Source organism: Oratosquilla oratoria, chromosome 8 (genome assembly GCF_046742065.1).
Source record: "Oratosquilla oratoria isolate Oo_2021 chromosome 8, ASM4674206v1, whole genome shotgun sequence".
In the NCBI taxonomy this organism is placed as follows: domain Eukaryota; kingdom Metazoa; phylum Arthropoda; class Malacostraca; order Stomatopoda; family Squillidae; genus Oratosquilla; species Oratosquilla oratoria.
Genome location: NC_134784.1, coordinates 35,544,122 through 35,556,104, shown reverse-complemented (window position 1 = coordinate 35,556,104; position 11,983 = coordinate 35,544,122). Strand labels below are relative to the sequence as shown.

Sequence of the window (11,983 nt, the reverse complement as noted above, 5' to 3'; positions counted from 1 at the left end):
CATGGCAGCCACCACGCCCTGCCACCCAGCCCACCACCACTCCACTACTGCCACCACTACCACCGCAGCCGCTTCCACCGCCGCCACCCCCACCCACATCCATACCACCCCCCACTCACACCACCGCCACCAAACGATCTGCGGACCAAACTTTAAACATGAGCGAATCCTATTCTCCAGCTTTTAAGTCATTCAGGCATGACGAGAACTCCCAACCCACGGCTTCCGATTACTCCCTCTCTCACCTTCTCCCCCACAGTTCACTTCCCCTAGTTGCCAATATCTCCTCTGCTTTCACCCCCAGAATTGTTTATGTAAAACTCATCTTCCGTGAGAACCCGACTGTGGATACGAAACTTCGCTGGCTTGCTGAAATTACCAAGTCATTCAGGCTCGATCCAGAGTTAGCTAAAGTGAAATTGTCTACTGTCACCTCTCGGTATGTGTATATTTCACGTAGACTTACCGAGATCATTGAGAGTGCCACGAAGGGTCATTTCTTATCTTTGAAGCTCGATGTTCAGGACTTGATCGATAAACCACGTAAATTTTTTCACGTATCTCGTCACCCGCTACCCTGTCGACGTTGACCCGTCCCAAGCAAAAGATTTTCCGGACGTATACAGAGTGCGCCGCTTTTACCAACACGGGACACCCATCTAGAGCCACCCCCAACCACAGCCTACAGAACATCACTTCAGCTTCCTTCCTTGCCTACCTCCGTGCGAGTTCCGAAGGATGAAAGATGAACAGCCTTGGTGTTTCAAATGCTACGGTATCGGACATGTATCTCGGTATTTTACTGCATCCATTGACAAGTGTGGGTGGTGTGTAGGTACTCACCCCTCCCGCACTTGCCCACATCGCACCCCCTCTCAGCCCACCAACACTAATGAAGCATCTACAGCCGACCAGCCTCCCACTCCCAATTCATCCATGTGAAAATTACCTTGTTGTTACGAACCCGGATTTAATGTATGGCACGGATATACGAAGCGCGCTCATGTGGTCACTCCCAAAATGCATACGCGCCATCACCACCCCGTCATTCGCACCCAAGAGCCGTCCCACCACTGATACCCTCAAACCTGTCTGAGTCGCCGCAAGTAATTGCCCTCCGCAAGGCCGTTGCTAACTTAACCGCACGTTGCACAACAATTACAATGCGCTTTGACGCAATAGAAAATCACATTGATAGTCTCGCCGCACAACAAGCCTCCAATGAGCGCACCCTAGCCATGCTTGCCGAATCCCACCAAGTCATCATCACGACTGTTGCCACCTTCTCCGAGAAACTGGAGGCCCTCACCAGCTGGTTCGAAAAGTTCAGTAACCAAATACCTATCAAACCACAACGACACACGCCTCAGAGCAGAAGCACTTCCACGTCATCGTCTCCGCCAGCCACCTGTAAACCCAAAGGCAGACTTTGCTAACGAGATGAAATTTTACATTATCATTTGGAATACTTGTGGCATCAACAGTTATCTGAAAATTACTTCCCTCAAGACTTATGTAGGTCGCCACCAACCACAAGTTATATTTATCCAAGAAGCTTTTGTTGGCCGCCACGATCCTGGGACAGAGACACCTCCGCTCTCAGGCTACGTCTCGTATGCCCATCCTTTTAGGAATGGCCTTCTAAGTTATATTCACTCTTCCATCCCCCATCAACTCCTGCGCTGACCTATCCAGAATGACATGACTTTTCAACTCTTTGAGACATCCATAAACAATGGGAAGCTAAAACTTTGCAATGTTTACTCTGCTCCAGGAAAAATCAATCTTTCTGCCTTCCCTCCACCTACGTCTCACAATGTGATCTACATGGGGGACTTCAACGCCCGTCACCCTGCTCTAGGAGATGTCTCACCCTCCTCGAACCGCAGTGGTCTACCTCTCTTCGAATACATTCACCGCCACCGCCTCACTCACTGGCCCACTGGGGGTGCCACACACTCTAGAGGAGGTATGCTCGACCACAACATCACATCTGGTCTAGCAGTGACACACGTTCAGTGCTTTCCCATACAGACTCTCTTCTCTGACCACGTCACACTTGGGCTCCTGTGCTCCCTACCAAGTGGGTCTTCTCCTCTTCACACCCGCCTCCGCATTTTTATTCCTCTGAAGTACTGGTGGGAAGAAGGGTTGGAATGGAGAGAAGGAGGAAGGTGAGCTGATTTGAGACTGTAGAACCTCGGTCAATGATAAAGAGCTTCGCTGACCTATTGATAACTTTGTAGGGTCCATCATACGGTCGTTGGAGAGGGATTCGCCTGGAGTCCCGCCTGGCGAAGACATGATCCGCTGAATCAAGGGCCAGGGGAATATGCACTGGGTTTGTGTGTGTCGTCCGTGGTGGCAGGGGACGGATGTTGGCAAAGGTCTCCCTGAGCAGTTGAAGGAGGGCGTGTCGGTTGGGGTCGCCGACAGCAGAGGTGGCTATCTCTCCGTGAAGGCGAAGTTTCTCTGCATACACTAACTGGGATAGAGATACGTCGCTGTTGACCTTGGGAGTGTTGCGGATGGAAAAGAGCACAAGAGGAAGGGCATCGGCCCAACCGTATGATGGTTGCTGTGCTTTTAGTGGTTCTTTCAGGTGGCGGTGGAACCTTTCCATGAGTCCATTGGCTTGTGGGTGGTACGCAGTGGTCCGATTGTGATTGGTGCCAAGGAACTTGAGGAGTCTGGACCAGAGGCCAGATTCAAACTGGGTGCCCCTGTCGGTGATGATGGCGTGAGGGGCGCCGAATCTGGATACCCAACCTGAGAGGAAGGCACGGGCGGTTGTCTCAGCAGAGATAGTTAGAGGAATCGCTTCTGGCCACCTGGTGTACTGGTCGATGCAAGTGAGCAGGTAACGCATTCCACGAGAGGAAGGTAGGGGGCCCACAATGTCCACAAGGACTGATTGGAAGCGTTTTACAGGTGCGGGGGTGCGATAGAACGGGCCATGGACGTGGCGCGCCACCTTTGATGGCTGGCAGGTAAGGCAGGTACGGGTCTAAGGCTGGGTGTTTGGGTCACTCCGGGGTCACCAATTTGTTGTGTTCTGGTATGGACAACCAAGGAATAAATCAAACTCCTGACTACACAATAATCTTTATCTCTTAATCACCGAATCAGGCGAGAATATGGCGAGCCTGTCTGGAGCTGGAGATCCTCGATCGATGCAAGGAGGAAGAAGGTCTTGGAGCTTGAGGCGAGTTGATGCTGCGGTGATTGGTGAGGCTGTTCTGCTCTCGGTTGGCGAGAGATCGTCCATATAAACCCCGTAGCGGGATCACGAACGGGTCCCGTTGGAACGTCTAGCCATTGGCCGCTTTCCCTTTGGCTATGGTCCGCGTGAGCGAGCAGTGAGTGAGCTGTGAGCCTTGCCGAGTGAATACGCCTCCGCTCGCGTTGGGACGTCATCAGTCTGGGTTGGACCAACCAGGGAAGCAGACATCTCCTGTGTGGCCGGCGTCGGCGGTTGAGACGTCACCACATGAACACCACATAATGAAAAACAGTACTATTTACAAGAAGTAAACAGCATTGTTTTTATTATGTGGTGTTCATACTGTGTCATGTCTTTACACGGTGTTTTCATTCTCCATTTGTTTTGAAACAAATAAATATTAAATGACACTATATGGTTTAATTACAGTTTTATATACAAATTTATGGTCTCTAACGTAAAATCTTACGGCAAGACACCACAGTAGCTTGACAGGCATGATTATATTATATTATACTACATTACATTACATTATATTATATGATATTATATTATATTGCATTTTATTATATATATATATATATATATATATGTATATATATATATATATATATATATATATATATATATATATATATATATATTATACTATATTATATTACATAGACTGACCATTTGCCTTGTTTTATTTGTCGTAGATTTAGGTGACCTCACCACGGCCAGTCTGGGGACCCACCGCTTCCACACCTCTGCTCGCACTTCAGGTATTGAAGCTGATCAATGATGGAGTTTGATGCAGCTCCCCGTGAAGTCGGGCCGTGTGGTATGGGAGGCTCATCGGGTAATGATGTCAAAAACTTGTCTAGCCTCCTCTTGAAAGCCTCGGTGCTGACTCCTTTTAGGTCTCTTATGTCTCTGGGTAGACAATTGAAGAGACGTGGTCCAGCACCGAAAAAGCTCTCTGCCTGGATCGTTTTTATGCGTTGAGAGCAACTGCTTACAGCTTTCCTCGCACAGGTCCTACCAAATCTGGGGTGGTGTTGTGCCCTGAAGTCTCCTGGCGATGGGTTTGGTACAGTGCCCTCAAGTATCTTCCAGGCATATATAATGATGTAACGCTCTCTGCGTCTTTGGAGAGAGTATAATTGGAGGTTTTTCAGCCTCTCCCAGTAGTTGTTTGAGTCTCTGTCAATCCTCCTGACAAACACTCTTTGAACCTGTTCCAGCTCTTGGATCTCATTGATCCTATGTGGTGACCACAGCTGGCAGGCATACTCCATCTTTGACACCACGAGGGTCTTCCATAGAGGTAACAGGTGCTCTGGTGCACGGGTTTTGAAGGTTCGTAGAAGCCACCCACTCATTCTTCTACCAAACTTTGCAGTTAGGGCTATGTGTTCTTTGAAATTACAATCACTGCTCATCCAGACTCCCAGGTCTTTGAGTGCCTCTTTTTCTTCTATTATTTCATCTCCCACTTTGTATATAAAATTTTTGCGATCCATGTTTAGACCATATTTCAATACTTCAAATTTATTGTGGTTAAATCTCATATTATTGACATCTAACCACTCACAAATTATTTTAGGTCTTTTTGAAAAAATTCTGCATCCTCTATAGTATATATTGCTCGGGATATTCTAGTGTCATCCGCGAAGGATGTCACCTTTGAGTCAGCTATATCATTGTCGATGTCACTGATCATGATTAGGAATAAGAGTGGTCCGAGCACTGAACCTTGTGGCACTCCACTGATCACTGTCGAGTCTTTGTAGTGTGTGCCTTCCACTACCACTTTCTGTTTTCTATGATGAAGAAAGTCTCTGAGCCAAATACCGAGCTTACCATTAATGCGACACTTTTTTGCTTTGTGCAGCAAGATCCCGTGATCCACCTTGTCAAATACTTTCGCAAAGTCCAGGTACACTACGTCTATGTTCTCCCCACATGCTACTTTCTCAGGTATATTTGCATAATGGTCCAGAAGTTGAGAGCCATGATCTACCATTGCGAAAGCCATGCTGGCCCGGGTTGAACTGGCCAGTCCTTTCCAAAAATTTTACTATGGACCTCCGAACCACCCTCTCAAACACCTTGATGATGTGGGAGGTGACGCAAACAGGCCTGTAGTTGGATACCATACCCCTTAAGCCTCCTTTGAAAATGGGGATTAGGCTTCTTTAAGTGTTGATGGTATAGCACCTTCATCTAGTGATTTTCTCCATATTATACTGATCAGAGTAGCTATCACCTTTTTACATTTCTTTAAAAACACTGCAGGTAGGTTGTCTGGGCCTGCTGCTGAGTTTGGTTTGAGTTCGTAGTATTTATTTAATTTCTCAGCAGTATTGTGGTGTGCTTACAGCTTTCGTTTATGTTTTTGTTTTCTTTAGCAATGACAAATATATTCTCATTGTTTCTTCTAATTATATTAGAATGTATGTATCACGACCATCATCGAATGGTTCCACAGACAAGCACACGCGTGCTTGTTTTTTACATAGAACATGTGTATTCTGCAAACTTGTGGACTGTTCACAGAGAAGGATTTCAGTATAGTTTTATAGTAAAAAAAATACAATTCTATTGCCATAGGTTGCTATTTTCTTTATAATGACACACTACTGAAATTTCACGGTGTAATTTTCTCGATAATCAAAATATAGACAAGCAAGCAAAATCATGCCAATCACAGAGGGTATCGGACACTTGTTTACGATGACGTCAGGTGTACAAAGATATAAATTATTAAGATGTAAAATTATAACGTATGGTGAATATAAATCAGTGTGTTTCATAGAGTAAATTTTATATTATTTTTGTCAGAGGTGCTTGTGACTAGGAGGAATTTAAGTGAATGATCAAAACAGAGAATGTTTTGTATCACTTAAAGTTTACGGGAACGCTTGAACTGTTAGCTGGTTATCATGGAAAAAAGAAACTTTAGTTTCCGCTGCTTATTCCTTTTCATATATACACTCCTTGTATTGAAAGCTTATTGCACTACACACTGGCTTCTCACAGAAGATGGAAAAATTCAAGCTCAGGTAAGCATTCAATGATATTATAACTGCAAAGTATACGGGGCATAGAGTTGGCGTTCCGTAATTTATTATTGTAGTTAAATCTACGGTAGCGGTAATTAAATGACAATGTTTCTCAGGACAGGTCCCTTAGGTGGGGGCATGCCATTCTACATGCCAAATGTTTGTTCCCGTTTTATGGTTTTATAAAATCGAATGTCATAAATTTGTTTACAGATTAGTAATCGATACCTAAGACTTCTATACTTGTCTTATTGGTTAGCTTACTAGTTCAGAGACCACTGAGGGAGCTGGGTCAATATTGGATGAATTATTAATAATGATTCTTGCCACAAATCATCATTATCAGTGTGTGCTCACTACCTCAAAGTGACTGTGTCACTGTCATTAATCCTTTGAGTTTGAAGAACTTCTCTCATCTCTGGGAAGAAATGTTAATAAACTTGATAATCATAATATTCGTGATATTGTTGGGGTTTAGTTGCTGCCTTATTTCAAGGATATAAGCCTTTGGGCAATTTATAGTTTCACACAATCAACAATTTTCTGATGTGGCGGCTTATGTGTTTCTGGTGAGATATGTTGTATATTGATTGATGGTGTCTATCATTTCTGTTGCAAATGCATAGTTTTCAAGTAATGAAATTTTCAACTTATGCCTACATCTCCCCAATGATCTTGGGGGACCTGTGGGAAATCGGGGTTTTTGGGTGGGGGATTATTAAATCGAGTAACGCGCATTGCAAAACAGGTCGGAAATCAAGAAAATCACATAAAAACATATGAAAATATATAAATTACACCATTGACGGCAGCAGCGAATGTTGCTGTTATTTTTGAGCAGCATTGCCACATTTATTGCTTTATCCGCTACATTTAGTAAAGGCTATCAGAATGGCTACGTTGTGTGCTGGATGTTCCTACAACTGGAAGTTTATCAAGGAGTTCTATCTGGACGGTTAGGTCAGGTGGGCTTCGATAAATGTAGTGGATAGAGCGAGAAATTTTGCGAATTGTTGGTAACGCTGCTCAACAATAACAAAGTAACGCTCGCATCAGCCACCGCCACTGCTGCCGTCAAAGGTGTAATTTATATATTTTCAAATATTTTTTATGTGTTCTTGTTGATTTTAGACCTGTTTTGTAACGCGTATTACTCAATTTAATGCTCCCCACCCAAAAACCCCGATTTCCCACGGGTCCCCCAAGATCGTTGGGGATGAGAGGTAGGCATAAAATGTGGAAACGATATATTTGCGATAGAAATGAATGGTAAAATCAATCAGTTCACTACTTAAATCACTACAAAAGCGGAAGGCGCAGCAGAAATTCGTTGGTTGGGTGAAACTGTAAAATGAACAGCCCTTTTCTTGCAGGCTGTTGATTTCTTATTGGTGTTGTTGTTGTTGTTCCCTAGACTGTCTGTCCGAACAGTCCCATCGTAGCTCCTCTTGGGGATCGGTGCCACCTGCGTAGAGCTGGTGGCCAGCGCTGGTTGCCACCGTTTGGCCCCCAACTCTTGAGGTTGGGGGGTGGTCCCACGACGTAGATGCTGCGGCTCCAGGACCTCTCATTGGTGTTGATGTGGTTACTGTTTCACTATTTTGCTTCAGATTATAATAATCTTCCATAATTTCCACTTCCAAGTCACAATGGGTATTTTTTTTTAGGAGTGCGCACCTATGTGATATAGCAATAGAAAATTAAATATTTTTTTATGAATTATAATACATCAACATAATATACATTTTTCATGGCCGAAATCAATAACAAGAAAAACCTTGCGAAAAACAAATACACTGCTGAACAAAGCTGTGACAATGGGTCTGAGATGCCATGTTGTCGTCTATCCAGTCCTATCAATGTCAGTTTAACAATGGTGTTGATATTTTGTAGCGAGTGTTCTCATAGTCCAAGTAGCATCACCACTTTACATATTTTTATAACTGCTATGGAGCTGAGCTTCATGCTTTTCTTAAAGCCAAACTCTTTTATACCCTGCAGTCTGATCAGATTCCAATACTGGCTGGCAGCATTTTTGACAATGATGACCCTAATGACCTCTAGAATAACAGGTACCATATTATTAAATGCAGATTATGTTAGATGAATTTATCATACTTTAATTTCCTTTACCTTTGCATATATAAAAAAAAAAATGGTGTCTCAAGTAGTCATTGTGGCTCCTTTTGTTAGTGTATTGCTTTTAGCAGCTTTTTCTGTCATTGATTTCTGCCAAGAAAATCATATATTATGTTAGTGTATTATAGTTTAAAGAATTAATATTTAGTTTTCTATTGCTATATTGTGTAGGTGTGCACTTCTAAAAATTTACCTCAATGTTTCTCATATACAGTAAGAGAGCGTTTATACCGTACCGTAGCACCACCATGCTGTGCGGCCACCACAACAATCAGTCTCTTCCCGCATTTCCCTTTAAACACAAGTTAAATCCTTACAGTGTGTTTTTTGTGGATATTATCACGACACGCAGTGATGCACCCATAATGACCACAAAACATTCTGCAGACACTGCTGGAGTTGAAAAGGCAAAGCGAAAGAGGAGTAGTCTGACATTGGAGGTAAAATTAGATATTTTGAAGAGGAAAGAGCAGGGAGAAGGTATGTCTGCCATAAGTTGAAACTTGAGCTTGGCCCTATCGACAGTCTGGACGGTGTTGAAGAATCATGAGGCTATAAAAAAAAACCTGGGGAGAATGCAATGCATCTGCAGAGCAAATTGCTAACAAAGCACCATGAGCCAATAATGGATAAGATGGAAAGGTTGCTCAAAATGTGGATCGATGACCAGAATTGTCAAAATATGGCTCTGTCTTTGAAGCCAGTCAGACCTGCTGTCCCTGTCACACCTGCCGACCCTGCTACAGCTGGCCCTTCCACATCCGCTGCCGACGGTTCCACAGCTGGTCCTTCCTCCATATCTTCTTTCTTCAAACCAGTCAAACGTGCCGACCCTGCTACAGCTGGCCCTTCCACATCTGCTTCTGACAGTGCAGACAACAAAGTGTTTGAGGGTTTTCAGCCTCCTGCCTCACCCTCATCTTTGTCTGCCCACTCAGCAAAAGATGAGTAAGGGCTGAGATCCCTACTGTCCCTTAGGCTCGGAAGGGACATCATATGATAGAATATGTGACGAGTGAAAGGTAAATAAAAACATTTTCTGTTTATTTCTTTTGTGCAGTACTTTACATTTTCTTATGTGACTATTTTCATGTATTTTCATGTCTGTAGGGGTGACTTTCGATGTGCTGGAACACATATTCTATTATTACTTGTTATAACGGGTTCAGTATATGGTAATTTCAATTTGCGGTAAGGTTTTCAGGAACGCATATGTACTGTACAATGAGGACTTGCTGTACTAGGTGCTTGTGGTTCAAACTGTGACCAATAGAACTTAGTGTGAATCAGAAAATGATATCCAATCCCCCAAATTGTTTGAAGACTAAGCACCTGCCCTAATATTGGTCCAAATATTGTGATATAGAAACCATTTAAAACATAATTTCAATCTTTGGTAACAATTTATTGGCATAAGGACATGCGAAGTGGTGGTCTTTCATACTGAAACTTAGCACTGTGAAAAAAATTGCTCTATACTGGGAAAAATAGTTTATATTTAACAGCACTTTGACCCTAAAATAATATAATTGTAATGGAAAACAAAAGTAAGGCAAAACTGAAGAACACATCCCCATAGGTAAACAGTATTCAAATTTTATTTAAAAATCAATAATGCTGTCATTAGTTTATGATGATGTTATTAAGTATAATTTGTTTAAAGAAAATAGATTATTAAAAGCAAAATGAAGAAAGTGTGATAGTGAATTCCATCCTAAACTCAATAAATACCAAATTTTCATGGGATGATTCTCAGACATTCTGTCCCCAGTCATGTCATTAAAATGTGGTTCAAACATTCGGTGTGTATGCATTGTTTTTCTCACACTAACAATTATTAGGATTTAAAAGAATTCATTCAGCCTTTCAAATTCTTGGGTTTCCATGATCTTGTTATATGAGAAGGCATATTGTACATATATGTATTTTTATTGAAAGCCAGTGGGGACATTGATTTTGTTATAATAAGAGCAGTCAAGAGTTTTTATGAGAGTAGTAGAGCCTGTGATAGAATTTGAAATAGAGCGAGTGGTTTGAGATAAAGGTGGGACTTTGCCAGGGATGTGTCATGTCACCATGGCTGTTCAATGTGTACATGGATGAGGTGGTGCAGGAGGTAAATGCAAGGGTAATGGGCAGAGGATTGGAGATGGTTAAAGAAAATGGAGAAAAATGGGAGATAAGCCAGTTGTTATTTGCTGACAACATTGCACATGTAGCAGGATCAGAGGAGGGATTAAGGAAGTTCGTGATGGAATTTGGGAATGTGTGCAAGAGGAGGAAGTTTAAGGTAAATGTGGGTAGAAGTAGGGTGATGAGATGTACAAGGTGAGAGGATGGCAGCAAATTGGAAATGAGTATTAAAGGAGAGAGATTGGAGGACGTGAATAGCTTTAGGTACTTGGGGGTGCATGTGGCAGGAAAGAGAGGAGTGGAGGTAGAATGTATATTGAGAGAAGCAAGTAAATGTCTTGTGGGATTAAAAAGTAATGAGAAATAGACATTTGGGAATGGATGGAAAGAGGAGATTGTATGAAGGAGTGACTCTGCCGACAGCACTGTATGGGGCAGAAACATGGAACATAAGAGAGGAAGAGTTTAAGTATATTTGAGATGAAATGTCTGAAAAGTATGGTAGGGGTTACTAAGCTGGATAGAATGAGAAATAAGTAGGTGAGGAGGAGAACGGGGGTGGAAAAAGAGTTGGGTGATAGGGTTGATGAAAGAGTATTGGGATGGTTTGGACACATGGAAAAAATAAGTGAAGAAAAATTAGTAAAAAATGTGGAAAGCAGTTATAGAGTGGTTATGTGTGAATGGTATTTTGACACAGCCCAAAGAGATTTCTCTCTGTCTTCTCTTTTTCTGCATGAGGGGATGGAGAAGGGGGGTTGCTGATTAAATGAAGCAGCATTGCTGTGGATATGCTGTGTCTTGCTACATTGCTTCTGACCCATGGCAGTGGGCAAGATGCAGGGATGACCCATTATCCAGGAGGAGCCAAGAAAAAAGAGAGGGAGTGGGGATGAATGGGTGGGAGTGGATTTTATGCCTTTGTTTATGGGTACCTCCCTTGTAAGGGGGAAAAGGCTGTTGGTATATGTATGTATATTATAGATTACATTGCTTCTGACCCAGAGGAATGGGAAGAATTTAGGGATGACCCACCATTCTCGAGGAGCTGAGATGAGAGGGAGGAAAGGGTGGTTAAGGGGAGTGGAATGGGTGGGAGTAGGTACGTGCCTTTGACTTGGCTACCTCCTTATAAGGGGGAAAAAGTTCTTGGTATTTATATATATATATATATATATATATATAGATAGATAGATAGATAGATCAATATTTATAGACTAGTGGAGGAATAATGAGAAAGGACAAGATATTGGTTGCTTGGAACTGTCATTCACATAAATTATTTGTTATGTACACCTAGGAATTATCATTCAATCAGTCTGTTGCTCCTGGTCTCTTGTAGAAGACCTGTGGCCTCCAAAGATGAAAATGCCTTGTTTAGATGTTTTGTATATTTTATGCTGTTGATGGGATTGGATTACAAATCCATTATCACATAAAA

At 42.7% G+C, this 11,983-nt stretch overlaps 2 protein-coding genes across 3 annotated transcripts in view; one reads left to right on the top strand and one right to left on the bottom strand.

Annotated features, from left to right (window-relative positions):
- Positions 1-3,933: 3,933 nt before the first annotated feature.
- On the bottom strand, positions 3,934-4,728 carry LOC143027344 (uncharacterized). Its single transcript, XM_076188620.1, has one exon. It carries the CDS (start codon positions 4,726-4,728, stop codon positions 3,934-3,936), a length of 795 nt encoding a protein of 264 aa, XP_076044735.1.
- Positions 4,729-5,930: 1,202 nt separating this feature from the next.
- LOC143027689 (tetratricopeptide repeat protein 17) overlaps positions 5,931-11,983 on the top strand; it is a 51,400-nt gene continuing 45,347 nt past the window's right edge. For both annotated transcript variants that reach the window (XM_076189133.1, XM_076189132.1), the window contains exon 1: positions 5,931-6,270. In XM_076189133.1, coding sequence (XP_076045248.1) covers positions 6,151-6,270 — 120 coding nt within the window. In that variant the 5' untranslated portion in view covers positions 5,931-6,150. The remainder of the gene's footprint in view (positions 6,271-11,983) is intronic.